General features: G+C 28.6%; 3 protein-coding genes across 4 annotated transcripts; 1 reads left to right on the top strand and 2 right to left on the bottom strand.

Annotated features, from left to right (window-relative positions):
* Positions 1–8,083: 8,083 nt before the first annotated feature.
* LOC103863054 (glucan endo-1,3-beta-glucosidase-like) lies at positions 8,084–9,530 on the bottom strand. Its single transcript, XM_009140794.2, has 2 exons — positions 9,334–9,530; positions 8,084–9,252 (listed from the first exon to the last, which is right to left on the bottom strand). Exons 1-2 carry the CDS (start codon positions 9,422–9,424, stop codon positions 8,297–8,299), a joined length of 1,047 nt encoding a protein of 348 aa, XP_009139042.2. The 5' UTR covers positions 9,425–9,530; the 3' UTR covers positions 8,084–8,296.
* A 258-nt stretch (positions 9,531–9,788) lies between these two features.
* On the top strand, positions 9,789–18,376 carry LOC103863328 (protein FATTY ACID EXPORT 1, chloroplastic). Of its 2 annotated transcripts, XM_009141083.3 has the most exons (5): positions 9,789–17,522; positions 17,614–17,781; positions 17,892–17,938; positions 18,029–18,069; positions 18,154–18,376. In XM_009141083.3, the coding sequence occupies exons 1-5, from the start codon at positions 17,495–17,497 to the stop codon at positions 18,266–18,268; spliced, it is 399 nt and encodes a 132-aa protein (XP_009139331.2). In that variant the 5' UTR covers positions 9,789–17,494; the 3' UTR covers positions 18,269–18,376. The 2 variants fall into 2 exon arrangements, with proteins under 2 accessions (XP_009139331.2, XP_033146569.1); XM_033290678.1 differs by having other exon boundaries at positions 17,892–18,069.
* A 110-nt stretch (positions 18,377–18,486) lies between these two features.
* Positions 18,487–21,890, bottom strand: LOC103863053 (eukaryotic translation initiation factor 3 subunit E). The gene is made up of 8 exons (XM_009140793.3): positions 21,594–21,890; positions 21,354–21,508; positions 20,320–20,547; positions 20,127–20,248; positions 19,262–19,481; positions 19,051–19,193; positions 18,836–18,973; positions 18,487–18,756 (listed from the first exon to the last, which is right to left on the bottom strand). The coding sequence occupies exons 1-8, from the start codon at positions 21,811–21,813 to the stop codon at positions 18,657–18,659; spliced, it is 1,326 nt and encodes a 441-aa protein (XP_009139041.2). The 5' UTR covers positions 21,814–21,890; the 3' UTR covers positions 18,487–18,656.
* Positions 21,891–22,633: the final 743 nt, after the last annotated feature.

The following is a 22,633-nucleotide window of genomic DNA, read 5'->3' as shown; positions in this document are numbered from 1 at the left end:
AAAAAATTGTGTTAGCATCATAAAATGTAATAAAATTGTAAAAAAAAATGAGTTGTATCAAGAAATTAAAATCAATAGTTAGTTTTACATTATGATTTTTATTAAATAATTTTCTTTTGTTTAGAATTTATGATTTTTGACACATGTCGTGATCATGTTAGTTAGCAACTTTGAAAAACTAAGCTTTATATAATTAGATAATAAAAACTAAACTACGGTATTTTCCCTATGAAAGTTTGGTAAAGTACCTTTTCAAAAAAAAATTGGTGAAGTAAAGATCCACAAGAACGAATAAACCCCATTGATTTTTTGTCTCACAAAATAAGTGTTAGGTTCTAAATGTCTTGAATTTTTAACCAAATCTATACTATATAAAAGTTGAGACTATAAGCCATTGAGAGCGCTCACGTAGGATGTTAAACCACCAATCGTATTATGACAAATCAACATCTTAATTTGTTATCTTCTTAATAATTTTAATACTAAAAATAATCTTTAAAAACGAAATTAATATTACATAAATATACTAAACTAACTAAATACATATTAACTTTTCATAACTTACTAAAAAATGCTAACTATTATAGTAAAATAGATATTAACTTTTCATAACTTACTACAATTTCCGTACGTCCAGACAATGATGGCCACAATATTGAGAGGAAAACAATTAGGATCACCTAGGAATATATGGGACGAACTTTATTACTATCCATATAAAAAAATATACGACTTTATCATAATGTTCTAATGATATACATATTTTATATAGATGCCCTTGGAAAGTTGGTTCTCATCAACAATGAGAATTTTAACTATCCAACTGGTGATGCATTTTATTTTGTTATTTTTAAATATGTCAATGTTTCCAAAAAATCTGTTTATTTCATAATTAAAAAAATCAATATCGAATATGGAAAACTAAGAAGAGTAAGAACATTATACATATATTAACTAAAAATAATAATTCATTTTTGAATGCAATAATTCAAGCAATTATAACTATAAATTTAACACATGATTTTCAAAAATTTAGGCTATAAGCTATTAAAAATATTCATAAATAAAATACATTATATATAAGCTAAGACCATAAATCAGTGCGAAACAATTCATTATACTTTGATTACGATTTAAAAAGTTCCATAAAATCATTTAAAATAAAATAAAAACCAATATCAAACAAGGGAAGTTAGCAAAAGTAAAACATTATATGTTATTAAAATATTCAAAATAACATATATTATATATGAGGCTATAAGTCATTGAGAGTGTACATATATGATTAGGAAAAACCAATCAAAATATGAAAAATCATAATCATAGTTTACTCTTTTAAAAATATTAAAATTTCTAAAATTGATAACACAAAATAGAATTCAACATCAAATAAGATAAACTATTAAATAAAATTTGAGACTATAAGCCATTGAAAGCGTTCACATAAGATTTAAAACAACCAACCATATTATGACAAATAAGCATTTAAATTTGTTATTTTTTAAATATGTCAATGTTTCCCAAAACTGTTTATTTCATAATAAAAAAGAAATCAATATGGAATAAGGCAAACTAACAAAAGTAAAAACATTATACATATATTAACTTAATATATATATATATATATATATATATATGTAATAATTTAACATAAATTTACTAAAAATAATAATTAATTTTAAGATGCAATAATTCAAACAATAATAACTATAAATTTAACTCATGATTTTCAAAATTTAGGCTATATGCTATTGAAAATATTCATGAATAGCATGCATTATATATAATCTAAGACTATAAATCAGTGAGAAACAATTCATTATATTTTGATATGGATTAAAAAATTCCATAAGATCATTTAAAATAAAATAGAAACCAATATCAAACATTATAAATAAATTTGCTTAATATATAATATTTCTCAAAATGTAACATTAAAATAAAATACAAAATAAGAATTAATATTAAGAATTCAAGACTTACAAACAATTATAAGTAAATTAATTTAAGTCATGGTTTTCAAAGTTTAGGCTATATACTATTGAAAATAGAGTATTTGTACTCCCTACCCACAACTTTCCCCCTATTTGCACTCCATACACTATTTTCCTTCAATTTTTTTCCCCTCATCACTACTATTTTCCCCCAATTCAATGGTATCCTACTCTTTTCAGTATATTGAGCTAATTTGCTCTTGAAAATATTCAAAAATAACATATACTATGTATGAGGCTATATAAGTCATTGAGAGTATACACATAGGATTAGACAAAAAAATCAAAATATAAAAAATCAAAATTATAGTTTACTATTTTTAAAATGTTAAAATTTCCAAAATTGATAATACAAAATGAATTTCAACATCAAATAAGGTAAACTAATAAATAAATCATTAAAATTAAATTCATTCATGATATAGATACAATAGTTATCCTTCCAGGAACACAAAATAAAAATATACTCTTCAAAATAAAATTTCAAAAGTGTATTTTCAAAATAAATTATAAATCAATATCAAATGTGTTTTCTTTAATAATCTTCATGAATAATCTTCATGAATAAAGAACGCGTCAAGAATATAGGAGTTGAAGTGAATGAACAATAATAGTGAATGAGAAATAGTACAAACAAAAAATGTAAACATCTACGACAGAAAGTAGACATACAAAGCCGAAGTTAAAATATAATAGACAAAAAATGTATCATACCAAAAAATTCGGTAGAGTAAAGAATAATTCTAATATAAGAAAAATATTTGAAATTTACATTCGCTCTCTCTGAAAGATGTTAAGTAAGAGAACAGAGATAGAGAGAGAGAATCGCAAGTCATAATTTCTTTCTGAGTTTCAAATTATTTTTAATCAATAAAAAACTAACGAATTTGTTTATCCATTAAAATTTTAAATATTAATCAACATTACTATTTTATGTTTGTACAAATATTGTTTTATTCAGTTACAGTCAAAATCTTCATAGAAACAAACAAATAAGCTATACTGAAATAAATCTAACATGATGTGAGCTACAAGATTTTAAAAAACAATTGTTATTAAAGAAAACTAAATGATGAATTCTTATAATCATTAGTCTGATTCACCTCATATAACATATAAAGTTTAAGATGCTCTCTGTTGAGTTATGTTGAAGAAAATATTTAAAGAACAATGTTTACAAATTAGATAAAAAAAAAATAAAGTGTCTAAGAAAGCAAGTCAAATAAATTAGTTAAGATTTTAATAAAATTATAATGACGACCAGCAATAAATTAGCATGAAGGATAACATAATAAAAATGATAGAAAAAATAATCAATATGAATTTATCATCAACAAACTAAAAAAACATACAAATTTACACACTTGTAACATTTAAAAAAAGTCTCAAGTATAACCACCAATGGTTAGAGTATTAAATTTTTAAATTAAATAAAAAGTATAGATTAAAAATTAGAATTATTATCATTTACAAAAATATAGAAAGCTTAGTTACCATAAATATCAGAAATATTCAGTTGCTTATTTTAAATAAATAATATATATATTACAATTAATGCAATGACATACCATTGTAAATAAGTTAAAAATCAATGGTAAAATCTTAGTAGAAATTTTGCTTTAATAGTATAGATGGCTAGAGTATTAAATATTTAAATTAAATAAAAAGTATAGATTGCACAGAAATTAGAATTATTATCATTTACAAAAATATGGAAAAATTAGTTACCATAAATATAGGAAATATTCAGTTGTCTATTTTAAATAAACAATATTTATATTAGAATTAAATGCAATGACATACCATTGTAAATAAGTTAAAAATCAATGGCATAATTATAGTAGGAATTTTACTTTAATAATATAGATATAGCAAAATATAGGGTAGATTCAAGTGCCTATACCCAAATGAGCATTACGGATATATACTGAATAAGCAATAACGAGAAAGCTTTTGGTATATTAACTAATACTAGAGCTTGACCAGCGCATATTTATTTGTATAAGTGATAATATATACTTTTAAAACTTATATGTATTAAATAATTGTTTAGTATAACATTTCTAAACACAATAATTTTATAAATTATATTGAGTAATTTTATTTTTGTCTTGTAAACCGTCAATTTTATGACTTTTGTTTTTAGAATATGACCTGCGCATCCGCGCAAATTTACCTTTATTTTTTGGTGGATCAATTTTTTTATGATAATTTATAGTAAATGTTTTTATATACTATTTAAAATTTGGTGATATATATTTTATCCTCTTCAACATTTAACCTATTGAATTTACAATGGACTATTATTTATATAAAAATATATGTAAAATAATATATATATATATTATATAAATTATATAAATGAAATTTGTATTTTAGTTGTTACAAATAGATAACTAAAAATATAACTTTACAGCTTTAAAACAATATTGTGTTCTAAATATTTGTTTTGACACTGGTTTGTATTATTAAGCCTTATAAGTACAAAATTCTAAATAATGAGAACAAGCAAAACAAATGTAGAAAATGGATACACCAGTAAGGATCTAAAATAAATTAACAAACATTTAATTTATGTATATTGTTTTTTAAATATACATAATTACATTTTAATTAACAAATATTCTAAAATTTAATTAACAAATATTCTAAAATTTACAACTTATTTATAAGTAAATGCCATTGAAGTGGTTAATAAGCCTAACTTTAAACATTATTTTTATTTTCCTAATTTAATAAATCATTTTCTAAATAGATTAATTACATTTTAAAACCACTAAAAACTACTTAATCCCAAATTTTAGCATTTATTCTCTTTTTATCAAATTAAATAACCATAAAACATATCTAAATTGATTAGGTAAACAACCATAAAACCATCAAAAAATGATTTAGATATCTTAATATTTTATTATTAATACTAATTAATAAACATGTCAAAACAATCATAAACCACCTTAATCGATTTAGTTATTCATTTACTAAATTTAGAACACAATTAAGAGAGAAAAAGAGAAACTTTAGTTTCAAGCCGATGGTCGGAGGCTTCTACAGCTATGACATCGGCTTGTTTGATTCGTTTTACTTTTTCTTTTCTTTGATTTGCTTTACTTCCAATCATTTGATTTGTTTGATTGCTATTTTATTTTAAATCTGACAACAAAAATTAATGTTCCTTTGCATGTTTCTTCTAATGGATTTGGTAAGACAAAAAATTCGGTTCAATTAAACCATTTAGAAAAGGTAATTGACATATCTATTGCGTATGGTGGCGGCGGGTCTTACCTGCTTCAGTCATTGATGGTTCTTCATTTAATGGTGATGGAGTTCTTACCGCAAACTATGGTTACTTTGAAAGTCAGCATGAAATTCTATGATTTATATGAAAATATATGTAAAATAATATATCAATATATTAATCTGTTTTTTATATAATATATAAATGACTAATTATGTGAGTTTTGTTAGTTGTTACTAATAAATAATAAAAATATAACTATATAGCTTTAAAAATATTGTGTTCTAAATTTAGGAAATGAATACGTAAATTGATTTAGGTGATTTATGATTTTTTGTCATGTATATTAATTAGTTATTAATAATTAACATAAATAGATTTAAATAGATTTTTGTCATGGTTTTATGGTTGTTTACCTATCAATATAGCATTAATTATTTTTCATGTTTATTAGTTAGTTATTTTAAGTTTATGTTTTAACATTAATTAGTTTGAAAATCAATTTACGTATTTTTTATTTTTATGGTTGTTTAATTTTATTAAAAGATAATAAATGCTAAAAGTTAGGATTATGTAATTTTTAAGTGGTATTAAATGTAATTAAGTAGGTTTTTAGTTTAGAATTTATTTACAAAATTATTTATTAAATTAGAAAAAGATGAATAATGATTAAAATTTGGTTTATTAATTATTTCAGTGACATTGACATATAAATAAGTTGTAAGTCTTAGAGTTATTTGTTATTTGTTACTTGTAATTTTCTTTTAATAAGATATATTTGTTTTGAATATTTCAGATTGAAGAAAACACAAATCAGAGCTTACGTCTTTAATATCAGAATGAGAAATTAGAAAATTATCGGCGACTATGAGGTAATTAATAAGTATAGTCAATTATTTTATCAACAACATATTTACATATATGTTTTTTTAGCTTATCTTATAGAATTACTTGCTTGACTTTTGCATCAATTTTAGTATTTTAAACGAACATACTTGATATATATTAGATGCACAAAATATTTGACAAAAAAATATATTCTAATTAATTAATCCCACAAGAAATTGAAAAGAATATGTATTCATCCATAATTGTCGTACACATGAAACTACCACAGTAAGAATTAAAAAAAACCACCACGATAAATGTAATATCAAGTTTAACATTTTTAAAAATTACTTATTTTCAGTTTTGTGACACCAAAGTAATGATTTAACTTAGCATTTATTTTCTTTTATTTCGATAGCGGGATGGACAACTCATATTTGTTTCTTGCTTTGGCATTTTCTTGCTGGTTGGTGGTACAAATAAATTCTTTGCAACATGAAGAATCTTTACACGGTTCCACTGTTTTATCTCTCTGTCTTCACAAATGACAGAAATTTTGTTTTGATATCTAATAGCATCATCATTTTAGTTCATTTACAGAGACAGTTTCAATCCTTAAACGAGACCAAGGCGAGTGAATCTCAAAAATATCAATATAATCAAATATTTTGTAGCATATTTTTGCAGCCAATGAGTGAATCAAAACCATCTGTCTTGGAATATTTATCATTCCATAAACTTATATACAGTATGTACGTGTAGTCACTACTAATATGCTAGTTTGATAATGTATATAGTATTTATCTTGTTGTCATCGTTATCGATCTAGGTACTTGCATGTTGTAATAGATGAAGCATATTGCTATCGTCTATCACTTCTAGGTACATATTCGATGTTTGACATGTTTTATTCGATGTTTTTTGGCATTTGGTTAAAGATAATTTTGAATGCTTCGTCTCCCTAAGAAGCGGTCTTGGATGTAGCTTTCAATAGGGCTTAACCAACTTGACACTAAAATCTTACTGTTAAATGGAACGGATTGTCCACCTTCTCTAAGTCAAATACTCAATCTCAAATACTATAAGTTTTTTTTTTTTTGAAAATAAGCTGGATCAAAATAGCTAATCAGAAGAATTGTGAATCAGTAATCTTATAGAGCAAATGAGTTAATAAATCATGCTAAACATTAAAAAAATAGATATAGAATATCTAACTTTCTCCCAATAATGGATTTTTTCCTACACACCCCACTGCATACAACCTTAGATTAAATGCGATAATGAATTGCAATTTGGAATCATGGTAAAAGCCATCTTACATCTATTGCTTTAGTTCATCCTAACGTCGTTAGACAAACTAGCCATCATCAAATATGGTAAGATGGCTTTTATTACTAATAGTTCTTGAAATCATCAATGTCACTTTAGTTATATCATATATCTCCTTAGTTAGACGATAATTTTCGAAAGTTCTGAAGTTTTTCTATAGAGGAAACATAATAGCCATCATCAATTATGTGTGTTTCTGTATACTCAAAAAAGATATTAAAGAACATAATGAATTGGCAAATAAAAATGTAGAGGATACTGGATAACCAAGCATTTAAAGGAACACGTCTATTGGAGATGCTCGTAGCTACCTCATAGCAATTTAGAAAATCAGTACAAAAGATGATGTAAAACAAACAAAAAAATTAAAAATAGTTTAAAACTCAGACCACAAGCTAAGATTGAGTTTGGTACTAAAGATTGCAAGCATGAAGGGACATGTGACATGTCTTACTGAGAACAGTGTAAGCATTCTGTAGTTATCCTAGACTCCTAGTTAATAGCCAAAGAACTTTCTTCTTGGTGTCGATTTCAGTTTTGGTGACAAAAATAGACGCCGTGTTGATGATGATGGTTTTGCTTAGGCTTGTGTTATGTCTAAATGTTTCAGCTAAATATTTAAAAGTTTTTGTTTACTATGAACGAACAACCTCATATATATATATATATATATATATATATATATATATATATATACTGAAGAATTTAAACAACTCTCATTACATTACTGAAACAGATAAAGTAAAAACAATGGTTAAGGCTCATTAACTAGTCCTTAATATTACAACAAGTTTACACATTCTTAATACTCATGCATTAAAAAAAAACTCAAATAGACAAATACCATTTAATTACCGCATCACTGCTTTACTAGCCCTTGCTTCTTCAAGAAGTCTCTCCAAGAAGATTAGTTGAAAGTAACACTATATTTAGGGTCTCTAGTAGTAGCATTAAACAGCCCAAAGTACCTCTCAAACGGATCCTCATTCGGCTTCAAATTCTCATCGAACATGGCGAATATGTAAGTCTCTATAGCTTTATCTGGCCTTCTCGGAGATCCCTTCTTCACATGTTGTATCAAATTGTTAATATAAGTCCCCGCATTCCCCTCACTCGCCTCCTCCCCTCCCTGCGTGGGCCAACCGCTCTCCGACACCACGACTTCCAACGATCCCCCGCCCAGTTTATCCAATGCCGCGTAAACTGAGTCGAGATTGGCGTCAAAGAGGTTTTTGTAATCGAGCTGGTTGTTGTTGTCCTTGAATTCATCTTTGCTCGGTTTGAACAGAGCGAAGTCTAGAGTTATGTTGGTACTGTTGTCGATGTAGCCGAAGTAAGTGTAGATATTCACGAGCAGAGGAGATTGCTTCTCCGCCAAGAAACGTATCACCGGTTGGAGAAAGTTCAAAAACGTAGCATTGAATCTTCCGTTCGACGGAGGATACGTTTCCGTGAAGGCTCCCATGTATGTAGTCGTGGAGACCTTGATATTTCGGAGGCCTGCTTCGGAAATCGCTTTCTCAATGTTCTGCATCGCCTGGAAGAGAACGTCCCCCTGTTCCCCTGGTTTCACCTCGTTTCCGACCGATATGTACTTGAATATGACATCTCCGTTGTACTTCTGGACGTAGTCTTGGACCCACGCCTTGGCCTCCGCGGGGCTATCTGCGAAACGTTTTAAGTAGGGATTGGGAACGTCGAGGATGAACTCGATGTTGGAGCCACGGAGAGCTTCGAGAGCTTCAGTGTTGTTACCGTACATCCGCATTCGCGAGATGTTGTACTTCTTGAACATAGCCACAACTTCCGGTGGCTTTGGTAGGTTATCTCCCATCTGCCCGAAGCATACTCCGATTTGTCCAGCTAGTAATAAAATTATAATCAATAGGGTTATAGAAGATGATTAATTAATGGATGCTACATAAGCTTAAAAGATGACTAAACCTGTGGTGTCGAAGAAGAACGCCATTAGAAGGCTGAGAAGTAACAGCAGCATTGGTGATGATGCTAACATCTTAACCTCAGACATTCTCATGAAATAATAAAGACGTTATAATTTTTTTTTTTTTTCTATTATACTTTTGAGTTTTTTTTATGTTTGAATCATACCATTTTGCGCCTATTTATAGTGCGAGTCCGGGGTTCAAGTCAGTGTAAATATGTAATACCATTAACAAATACTTCAATACATATTGCTTTGAAAAGTCTACAAACACGAGTTCTCCACACAAGTAGCTTTCAATAGCTAGGCTCAATATACCCAGAGACTGAAGAGTCAAATGAGATTCGGTTTTAAAAATACTCAAATTTAAGTGGTTGTTGTGTTTTTCTAACAATAGGTTGGATCATGGTATTATGAGCCGTTAATCATACGTCAATCTCGTTTGAACTCATATATTAATTGTGTACCTTTACGTTATTATAGGCTTTACACCACTAAGGTTATAGACGATTCTTGGAGCCATCACTGGCACTGGGCCTGGGCGTTTGGGTTCAGGTCGGGTGATTTGGGTTTTCGGATGGAAAGGTACAAAATCCGTTCGGGTTATTTTATACTTTGGATCGGGTTTAGGTTTTTAAGGTTCGGGTTTGGGTTATTTCAGATATAACCGAACTGTGTAACAAATAAATAAAAATTCTATATATATATCCTTGATTTGACTTTGTGAGACTAGAAACAATATTGTTGAAGTTAGAAGATTGAACAACTTAATATAAGATTTATGATCTTTCTGATTTGTTATTACGTTGAGGAACACAAGTATGTATTCTTTTTCTTCGTGTAATTTTTATTAGTATTATCTTGAGTAGAAAATGGTAAAGAATCCGTCTATTCATAAATCAAAATCAAAACGACATCAAAATCAAACAGAAATCAAATCTGGATAATCATGAATGTTTAAGCTCATGCCTGTATAAAGAGCAAATAGAAAACAAATCGCAAATCCTATTTGTAATCAAACATAAATCAAAATCGCAAAGTATAGTGATTCATACATGTAATTGGTCATAAAATGAGTTTAAGTATACACTGAACATATAGGTTGAAAAAGGAGAAGACGGAAAGATAAATGGAAATGGAAGATGTAAGTTTAGGGTTAGAGAGTTAGTAATATATATATATATATATATATATATATATATTCGGGTACTTCGATAATTGTTTCCGGTATCGGATATAACCAATCAGGTACGGGTATCCGGACTAGTTGAATCCTAAACATGTTCGGAGTTTTTTCGGTTTGGTTTTTGGTTCGGATTTTTCGAGTTGGATCGGATTCGGGTTTGGTTTCGGTTAATACCTAACTGGCACCTTCAAACACGTTAGACACTTGCTGCTGTTAGATCTGTCCACCGCTATAACAATTTCCCTTACACATTCCAACATTTTTTTAATATTCTCTGTATAATAAAACAATCGGAAAATCATATTCATTGTAGTTTTTTTCTTTTGTTTTCTGTGATATAAACGTTTTTTTTTCATATGGTCCATACTTTTTTTGAAATTATTTAGTTACCGTAAGACTTTGGTTTTAAAATTAAGGACGTGTTATATGGTCCATAACTTTTAATGACAGAAAATTATTATTGTTGAAATCTCCATTGGGTACTCAAACTACTGAAATTTAAAAGTCTCCTCTTTAAGTCACGCACATTTGCGTTACAATGTGACATAATACATGATGAACGTAGAGACTCCGGGCTCCGGCTATAACGATTCCTTACAATGATCATGAATTACATTATCAAGACCGAATCTATGTATAGTCCAATAAAATATTGATTTTGATCGGTAAAGTTTATAAGATTTTTTTTATATAAGTATAGTTTTCTAAATTATATAATTTTTTTTGTTTATAAATTTCTTAAAAAATGTTTCAAACCTCCAAAAAATCTCAGATCCGACCCTCTAAATCATAATGTTTTAAAACCCAGTCTTAAAATAAAAATAAAAGCCTCATTAATCGTTACAACCCACTCCATCTTAATTTATTCACTGTATTTATATCTAATCTATTAAAAAGAAGGAAGTACAAAATTAGATTACCTTTAGTTTTACCACTTATTTACAATGAAATACCGTTGAAATATTTATTAAACTTATATTTAAGTATGTTTATCTTTTTCTAATTTAAATTAAGATTTCTTTAATCGAACCTTAACCAAATTAGATTTTTCAATAGATTACCTAATATATTTTATATTAATGTATTAAATATTTTCCGATATTTATTAGTAATAAATAATAAGTGAAAACCACATATCATAATCATTTTATATAATATATAAATAAAATATAAAGTAAGCTATTCATAAATTATTGGTATAATATTTTCATATATATAACTAATTGGACTTATGTATATGAAAACATTATACCAATAATTTATGAAACACTGTGATATAATAAACGATTAAAATAACAATAATATAATTATTCAAAGTAATAAAAAAAATTGTTATGTTTTAAAATGTTATACTAACAATTAGTTAATACATTTTAATTTACAAATATATATATTATACCATTTAGTACAAAACAATTTAAAGTGAAAACAAATATTCAAACGGTCACAGGTCAAACTCTAATAATAAACAATAATAGCGTATGATAATTTTTTTAAAAGTTTATTTTAATAGAAATTATAATTCCAAAATTTTAAATTTTATTTTATTTATTTAAGGGGTGCTAAAATTTTGGAATTTGAAAGATTTATGACTCAATCATATACTGTTTTAGTATGAATAATTGAAATTTATATTATAATATTTTATTAAAATTAAAATTTTACTTTTTGTTTTTTTTTGGAACAAAATTTTACTTTTTGTTATAACTGCATCGTTTACTTTTCAATCTAAATTTACGAGTAGAATGTACAACTTTATTTTGTGATATATATTTTTTGTGAAAAATAATTTAAAATATATACTACATATTTTTATGGAGTAAGAGCAAACAAATATATGACCTTAAAAAATTATGAAATTATCTACAAAAATGGTAGAATAAGTAAAGAAAGAAGAAGAATATACATGTTGACTATAACATTATTTTGTTCAAAAAATCATAAACGTTTGAAAATATGTTAATGTTAAGAATATTTACCATTAACAATGTAGAAAAAAACTTTTAGGTATATAAAAATGAAAGCAAACATCTACACGATTGCGTTGGTCAAGGTCTAGTCTGTATTATTAAAAGAGAAGTACAATTGTAAAATATCCCTTAGTTTTTAACTTATTTACAATGGTATGCTACTAAAGTTATTAATTAACATACTTTTTAGGATTCTTTGTTTTTTCTTCTTTGATTAATGTATTTCCAAAATCAAATTTTAATATAATATTATGGCAAAAATAATTAATAAACCTAGCTTTTCGTATTCTTTATCTTTTTCTATTTTATTTTTTATATATATCTTAATAAATAAAGTTGAGTTTTTTCTCTCATTAGGGGGTTTTCGCCAATTGACATTTTTATATAAACGCTGTGTTTAGGTTTGGTTGGTTTCGTTTGGGCTTGCATTTTCCATTTTAGCCCAAGAGTTATTAGGTTTCCTCTTTGTTGACTTGGACATTGTAAAGGAGAACCACCGTGCCGCTTAGATCACACCGCCTCCGGACCATTTGTGGAACGTCTGCAGTCATCAATCATCTTCCATATTAAACCAGTCTTTTATGTCGTTTTCACCACACCTCCCTCTCTCATGAAATCGGCCTCATCGTTCTTCCGTATATATGTGTGTGTGTGTTTGGAAATAATGAATTCCATATATACATTTCATAATTAAATACATACATTATATGATAATTTTTTTACAAATTCTATATATACATAATAAATAGTATATAACAATTTTATTATACACTATCATAAAATTTTGATCAATAAAAATAGTATATACAACAAATTTATTATATATTATCGTAAAATTTTGATCCATAAAAAATAAAAATATATTTTTTCGGATATACGGATTATATTTTAAATATGGATGATATTGATGATTTACATGATAACTAAAGTTACTCAATATATACTATACTATTATTTTGTTTAAAAATATCATTTTACATAATTATTTAAACGGGTAAATTTTAAAATATATATTATTACTTATACAAGTAAATATTTAGTTATAAAAAAGTAAAAACAAAATATGTGTGAGTGCGGGGGTCATGCTCTAATATTTATTAAAGTATAAATATATAACTTTCCCTCTGTGGCACTTAAATTGGTAACAGAGTCGTACTTATAGGCTGCTTGTTTGGATGAAACAATCCCCTAAACTTCTAAAACATCAGGACTCAGGCTTCATATATTCATCATACGTTGCAAATAAATAAGACGTGGTTGACAATAAAACATTCATTCTCTCTGTATTCTTCTTGATTCAAAATGATGAAAACTTTCAACACAAATTAATCGATTTATGTTTCACCATTTCCATTACAGCAATTCATTTGTTGATTTTTGTTTCCAACAGCTTCACTAAAAACAAACTAATAAAACATAAAGAAAATACCCTAAAATATATCTATCACTAAATTTTTTTATTAAAGATTTTGAATTACTTTTGTGAAACACACACATATATATATATATATATATATATATATATATATTATTTCGATGTCAAAAAAAATATATATATTATTTTTTTAATTTTAAAAGCGCCTCGAGATGGTTCACATTAAATTGTATGATTACTCTATGTGTAACGCTCCGACCGTCCACGGTTAATGGGTCATCCACGCCGGCTCACTCGGCCCATGGATCCATTCTTTTTGACGGGCGGTGCGTTAATAATTATTTTTTCAAAGACTCAAAACCATTGGTTACTGACCCTTGCAATCACCACATGGCTTTTCTCCGTGTTTTAGTCTCACTCTCACGGTATCACGAATCACTTCTCGATAGGTCAACTAACCTTCCACTACTTCAACTCAAACACACTTAAGCCTAGAGTTCTAAACTTTGATGATATAGGTAACCAGGACCGGTCCAAATAATAATTGGGCCCTGTGCTGATTTAAAAAATGTCTAAACTCATCCAAATCTATAAAGTAAAATCCTAACTATTTGTATTATACTTGCTTTTCAATAATTTAGGGCCCTTAATTCTTTAAGAAAATTGGACAAAAAATAGTGGACCCAGTGCAAATGCACTGCCAGCACTGAGTCAGAGCCGGTACTGTAGGTAACTAAATCATTTCTCTTAAATCTTTCCATATATTATAAACCGGGATATTACAATATGACTCATTGATATTGTATGATAATTTATATATATATATATATATATATATATAAATTAAGAGAGACTGATGACCTGCGGTAATGAAATTGACGAAGAATAGACCGAGAAGAATAGTTAACGATGGCAAGAAATGAAGATACATGACCTGGTTAGAAGAGGTTTTACCTAATGGTTATTAAGAGATTAGTCAGAAATATTTTGGTGTTATCATAGCCAGATCTAAGATTATGAGGCATAAATAGAGTCTTCATTTTTTTCCTTGACAATTTGAAAACTATACAATCTATATATAATAGTTCTTTAATTTTCGGAAGACAAAATGGATGTTTCATCATGATGTAATTAGAACCGGCTCTGGTATATTGTGTTGGTCTTTTAACATACATACTAGATTCTGATCCGCCCTTTAAAAGGGCGGGTATATTTTTTATTTAAAATTACATAATTTATCAATTTATTATTTGAGATTTTGTATGTATATTCTTATCTCACAACATCATTTTATATTTCTTATTCATTTTATAAGAATTAAATTTGTTGAATTGATGAGACATAAGATTTACTCGGTATATTTTAGACTAAATCAATAATATATATTTGCAGGGGTTTTCATAGTTTTTACCAATGTTTTTGTATTCGATCTAGACCCGCGGTCGAACCGGTAAATTCGATGATCCGTATATAGTATGGTTCAGATTTAGTTAAAATTCAATATTTAAAAACCAGATAAATCCGTAAAAATCATAAAGTCTGTTACTAACTTGCAATGCGACATTGGTGGACTGGATAAAAATCCATATAAATCTGATTATATTTGTTTTAAAATGATTCAACTTTTGATATATTTTTAATGCTACATAATTTGAATAAACTATATGATTTGTGATTCTTTAAATTTTGATAATGCTTTTACTATATCGTTTAATTTTAATGAAGAAAATGGTGATCCAAACTAAAAAGTATATATTGTTTTTTCTTGGCAAAATTATTATATATATATATTTTCTCATTTTAACTGTATCCATTTATAATTCTGATCTTTGTTTTGTTTTATAAACATATTTGTGGTTTAGCTCCATGTCCCCATCATTTTTTTGTATACGTATGTAAGTCTTTAGTAAATCAAATATAAATAGCACATTTTTATTATATTTTTGTTGGGGCCTCGAGATTGTTTTTAACAATTGTAACTGATAAAATGTAGTATTTATAATTATCAGCAAAAGAAAGAATGATGTTTCGTAGTTATACGTAGTTATAAAATATGGACTACGTAATCAAATATGAACTACGTATATATACTTTTTTTGGTAAGCTAAACTACATATATTGATGTTTCGTAGTTATAAGAAAAACCCAATAATATTATGGTTGGAGACGCCGCAGTATTAACTTTTATGTGAGTGAGTATGATTTCATATTCTCTTTGTAATCAAATATGAACATGTCCATGTTGACCTATTGTTACAAAAAGAACCAGTTATATTATGGTTGATGTTACTATTGAGCACGTAAACGCATAGTTATTAATGTCATATTGGGTTTAACACATTTAAAAAATGCGGTTAGCTTTATAGTTATCAATGTGTGTTACGGGGGTATTAACCGTAATAAAAGTATAGTTATGGGTACGTTATTAGTTATCCCGCATCTTTACCAAATTTCTGTTTTTGTTTGATTAAATAAAATATATGGGTGCAGTTATAAGAAAGTAGCAGCCAATAATTAGGTAAGATAAGTGGTGGTTACATCCACAATATATATGCAGTTACATTAAAAAGCATGTATCATTAAAATTTTAAATTGGATTCAACTAATATCAATTGGGCATGTTCCTGTTTTAATAGTATTGATATACATCCTACTATATATTAATTGAGAAGTCATTTTATTGATTTTTGCTTACATGTCGATCATAGGTGAACTCTTACAAAATTGTTATAATTTGATTGGTCGATGATTTTTATTTTTTTATTTATTTTAATTAGATCTAAAAAAAAGTTAAGTCTATAACTCATTAATATCACTTGCCAAATATAAAATATTAGTTACCTTATGGTAACTCTTAAATATAAAAAAATAATCAATTTATTTCTCTTTCTATAATTTCAACAATTAGTTACCATAAGGTAAATATAATTTCAACAATTAGTTACCATAAATTATTATTCGTAATATTATTTAAAAGTAAGACAAATTGTTATGTAATATAATTTCAACAATTAGTCAACTATGATCGACACATAAGCAAAATTCACTAAAGTGTTCAAAATACAGAATTATGTAACTAACTGTTGAAATTATTACAAATAATGATTTATGGTAACTAATTGTGGAAATTATAGAAAGAGAAATAAATTGATGATTTTTTATATTTAAAAATACATAAAATAATAAACGACAAAGCATTTATATAAATCAATATAATGGTTAATATTCCTATTTAATGCATTATATTTTATATAAATTATCATAATATAAAAATGATCAATTTATTTCTCTTTCTATAATTTCAACAATTAGTTACCATAAGGTAACTATAATTTCAAAAATTAGTTACATAAATCATTATTTATAATATTATTATGTAATATTATTTAAAAGTAAGAAAAATTGTTAGTAAAATTTCAGCAATTAGTCACCTATGATCGACACGTAAACAAAATTCACTAAAGTGTTCAAAATACAGACATATGTAACTAATTATTACAAATAATGATTTATGGTAACTAATTGTTGAAAGTTATAGAAAGAGAAATAAATTGATGATTTTTTATATTTAAAATACATAAAATAATAAACGACAAATCGTTTATATAAATCAAAATAATGATTTTATATCTATGACTTCTGTGTTTGGCATTCCTTATGGTACCTTGTCATTTTCAGAGCTCAATTTTTGAGATCTTAGCATTGTTAAGCTTCCCATTGCAATATCATATGAGGGAGTGTTTATTATCAGGTGGTCTTGTTATGAGTGGAGGGCTGCTTGGTTTTGCGTTTTCACGGAACCTTACAAGTTTAAGTACTGGGGTTCTCTATGGTGGTGCCCTTCTAGCTCTTAGTACATTGAGCATGAAGATTTGGCGACAGGGAAAATCTAGTTTCCCTTACATACTAGGTCAAGCAGGTAATTTTTCGTTTACTTTCTTTATGTGGACATGAATGTTTATCGAAATGTTTCTGTTCATGTATGAAAGCTTTGGTGCTTACTCATTCTTTGGAACTCTGAAAATGCAGTGCTTTCAGCTGTTGTCTTCTGGAAGAACTTCACAACTTATTCTATGGTATTTCGTTATCTTTGTGACTATGCTGCTGATTGTTTAGCTCTTTGCTTGCTTGCTTGTCTTCAACTTCTTAACGTTCTACTTATGCAGACTAAGAAGCTGTTTCCTGCTGGACTTTTTGCTGTGGTTAGGTGAGAATCCCTTTCTGTAGCTACATGTACTTATCTTTAATGGATCCTTGTAACCTTGTGTTTATTATGTCTGTTTCATTGCAGTGCTGCCATGTTGTGTTTCTATTCGTATGTGGTGCTCTCTGGAGGAAACCCACCTCCAAAGAAACTGAAACCATCTGCTAGTCCTTCATACCGAAGAAACTTCCATAAGTTATAGATTTAAATTGAAATAGAGATCTCTTTTTTAACGACTCTGATGTGTTGGATTCATGGTGTAATTTTATAATTTTCAGAGGTAACACTTGTGACATGTTCTTTCCGGTGACATATGTGCTATGTTGTCGCTTCGAACTGCTCAACGTAGAAGCAGTAACTTATGTAGGCTTAATCACACATCCAAAACCTTCAAACCCTTTGATTAGAAACAATCTTCAGGAGCTTAAACAAGTTTGGTTATCGAATTTTCATGAATCCAACATTAAATTTAACTTTTGCAAGTGTAGACATGTTTCCAAAGTAAGGCAAATTCAAAGCAGAACACAACTGATTCCAGAGTGACAACAAAGCAAAGATTTATCAAGACAAACGGGCAAAATTAGGTGTGATTACCGAGCTGCTTGCCCCTGTGAGTGTTCTAAGAGCTGAGTCACTAACTTGTAAGTCCTTCCTGATAAGGCTTTGGTGTGATTAACCAACTGCTCATGCCTGCATTACGTTGGAAACATAGTTTAGATTGTAGAATCTCCAAAACATTTGTCTTACGAAAATATTGTATTCTCCTTACACGTTGGGCTGAGTAGGCTCCATGATTACGGTTCCAGACTCGGAATCAATCTTGGCATCAAGCTTTGAGGTACGGATAAGGTTCACAATCCATCTCTCTGCCTCCTCATAGTTCAGATTCAGCTTCTCAGCAAGCACCCTGACAAGGCCATGAGATTCTCATTATATTGAGAGGTGAAAACGAATACAATTAAACAAAACATGATGATAACTTACCCCATGTCAATTCTCTGATGAATTCTGCAATAGGTTTCGAAGATAAAGAGGCGGGCATTTTCAAGAAACTCATCTTTCAGTGGCACAGTTGAAAAGTTTCCATCATCAACTCGCTTTCCAAGGAATGGATCATTCACAATCACCTAATACATCGTAGTAACATGTCAGACTATTGATTATATTATCCTACACCACATGTAAATGGCTTTACCTCTTCACACTCTTTCATCTTCTTTTGAGCTCCGTCAAAGTCATAATTGACAAAGACACATGCCAGGAACTCCACAATGGGATCTTTGTAGGAGTAGTGTTCTTGTTGAATGACCTTGATGAATTCTTTCAGTTGAGGCCTTCTTCTTTTGTTGACAATGAAAGCAGTTGCCAAGTAACGCAGCAAGTGTGGGGCACTAGTTTGTATGGCATTCATATACCTAATAATATATATAATATTAGAATGCAATACTGCATAAACTAAAAGCACAATCCTAACAGAATGGTCCGGACATAAAGAATGAAAACACTCTCACTTATTATACATCAAGACTAACTTTGACTCCAAAAAATTGTTTCATACACAAACCACCACCAATGCATCCACTCAGATCAAGCTTCTATTGGGACTAAGACAATCATAGATGTATTAAAATTTTAAACTTGTTAAAAATCAAAAAATAACGTTAGATAACTAACAAAAACCAAAAGTACTAAATTACTAATGCAACTTCTAATACATAATAACAAAAACCAAAAACATTTGTTGGATGTTAACTTAACAATGGAGTTATCAAATTTTCTAAAGGAATAATTCAAACCTGTAACTCAGACATTAACTCAAGAAATTAAAAATAATTCATGATTGGTAACATTTTTTAATTATATTCCTAAAATATGTGATGCACTCATGCACATTAAAGCAATCTTCCATGTCAAATTCAGCTAAAACTAACTTAGATGGACAACAATTAAAAGGGGAAGCATAGATTGGTTTCAGTTGATATACAAGAGAAAGGAATTTCTACAAAACTGTATTAAGCAATAGCGCTAGGAAAGCTGATAACAGAGAGGTTTAAACATACTTGTCCTGGATAAAAAGATCAATGATCTGTGTCCTTCCGTTATCATGGTTAAAGAAGATGTAGAGACCCCAATGCATCAACCAAATCCTGTTCTGCACCTGGTTTAACGGCGAGGCAAAGCTCTGAAACACCAAAACGCTAATTAGTTTATCAAAGGCTATAACAAAAGCTAGAAGAAACTTGAAAAGGAGACCTTAGAGTCGATAATTTCTTTAACACGGTTAAGCTCTTCAAGTGCAATGTCCCAGTTCTGCATCAGAATCTCAGAAGCGAGCTTTCCCCACAAGGCGCTAAGACTTCTCTCGAGGTTAGAGCAAAGGGTCCTGTACTGGTAGAGGTAGTCAGCAGCACCAGAGTAGTTTCCACATTCGAACTGAAACTTAGCGTACTGATACAAAGCCTCAATCTGGTCTGGACCAATCTGATAAAAAAAACATTACATATAGAAAATTGAGTTTATATGCAAATTAAATAACACAAAAGATGTAAACTTTATCAGCCAAAATCACAACTCTATCTGGTCTGGACCAATCTGATCAAACATTACATTTAAGAAGTTTATGCAAATTAAACAACACAAAAGATGTAAGCTTTATCAGGCAAAATCACAAATCTATCTGGTCTGGACCAATCTGATCAAGCATTACACATAAAAATCAAGTCTTTCGATACGAAATGCAAACCAAACAAGACAACATCAGAGAAAACTACAACTTTATCTGGTCTGGACCAATCTGATCAAGCATTACCCATAAAAACTGAGTCTTTATGCAAATCAAACAACACAAAATAAGACAAAACCACAACTCTATCTGGTCTGGACCAATCTGATAAGAACATTACACATAAAAACTAAAGTCTTTATGCAAATCAAACAACACAAAAGATGTTGACTTTATCATCCAAAATCATAACTCTATCTGGTGTGGACCAATCTGATAAAACATTACACATAAAAATCGAGTCTTTCCATAAGAAATGCAAACCAAACAACACGAAATAAGACAAAGCCACAACTCAATCTGGTCTGGACCAATCTGTTCAAACATTACACATACAAATCAAGTCTTTCGATATTCTTAAATGCAAACCAAACAAGACAACATCAGACAAAACCCACATCTCTATCTGGTCCGGACCAATCTGATCAAAAATTACACATAAAAATCAAGTCTTTAAATAAAATATGCAAATAAAAACACGACAACATAAGACAAAAACCCAAACCTGGTAGCGTTCCTTGAGCATCTGGAGATTGTACTGCTTATCAGCCCTCAGCTCCTGAACAGCATTAGGGTTCAAAAGGAAAGTCACGAGCGGTGCAGCCGCCTCCTCCAGAGACTTAAGCCTCGCCACAACCTCAGCTCTCCTCTCCACCATATCTATCAAACAAACCACAACACTCATCAACCAACCAACCAAACAAGCCGTAAAAACGCAAACTTTCCACAGACGTTATTATACTACCTTGGGGAGCGTCTTCGGTGTGGTAAAGACTCTTGTGGATGTCCATGGCGTAATCAACCATGTTGGTCTTGTTCAAAAGCTCGATCTTGAACTTGAGGATCTGCTCATCGGGGTAGAGCTGACGCTCTTGGAGGAACTCGAGGATGGGGAACACCAGGTGACGGTCTAGGTTGGGAGCTACTCGAGGGGTTAGGTCGTAGTTCTCTTTGGTTTCCTCCATTTTTTGCGAATCTCTCAGAATCTCGGACGAGCTCTGAAGACGGCAGAGAGATGGTGTTTTGAATTAGGGTTATCTTGAATTAAGACTTTCCAATATTTATACATTTGCTCTTATATTTCTTACATACTCTTTTGTACCCATAAAATAGGCCGGGACGTTTTGGTTCAATTCGGTTTTGGTTATTCCGGTCTATAATTCTTTAAGAGCATAAATATAAATCTCATTTGGGTCTATGCAGGTTCAAAATATTTTTTTTATGTCAAAAAAATATGTATATAAAATATAAAATCAAATATAATATTAAAATAGTTAATTCTAATATAAATATTATTTATACATATTTCACATATTTATTAGAATATTTACATATTTTTAGTTATTTGTTTAATGTTCTATGTGTAGTATGCATTTTTTCATTGTTTTAAAATTTGGTAATTCTATCAAATAGTTTTTTAAAGTTTTTGTCACAAAAATAGTCTTTATTAAGAATGACCAAAATAATCCCTAAAATCTTATTCTTTAAATATAAATCCTAAGTGTAGATTAATTAACATTAGGGTACAAATACATTTTTACGTTTTAATAAAATTTATTTTGCTCATTTTCTTCATTGAAAATTATTTTTGTGAAAATAAACTAAAAAATTTATGATTTTTTTCTTTTAAAGTTTTGGATATTTTTGATAGGCGATTGGATTTGAGTTGGGTTCCAAGTACAAATTCAAAATTTTAAATATTTTATAATAAAATCTGTTCAGCTATTTATATTGGTTTTGGTTTGGTTTGAATAATTTTTTGGGTCGGTTTGGTTAGCAATAGCA

This window comes from Brassica rapa, chromosome A04 (genome assembly GCF_000309985.2).
Source record: "Brassica rapa cultivar Chiifu-401-42 chromosome A04, CAAS_Brap_v3.01, whole genome shotgun sequence".
In the NCBI taxonomy this organism is placed as follows: Eukaryota; Viridiplantae; Streptophyta; class Magnoliopsida; order Brassicales; family Brassicaceae; genus Brassica; species Brassica rapa.
The sequence above is the reverse complement of the archived record's forward strand: the minus strand, read 5'-3'. Positions and strand labels throughout refer to the sequence as shown.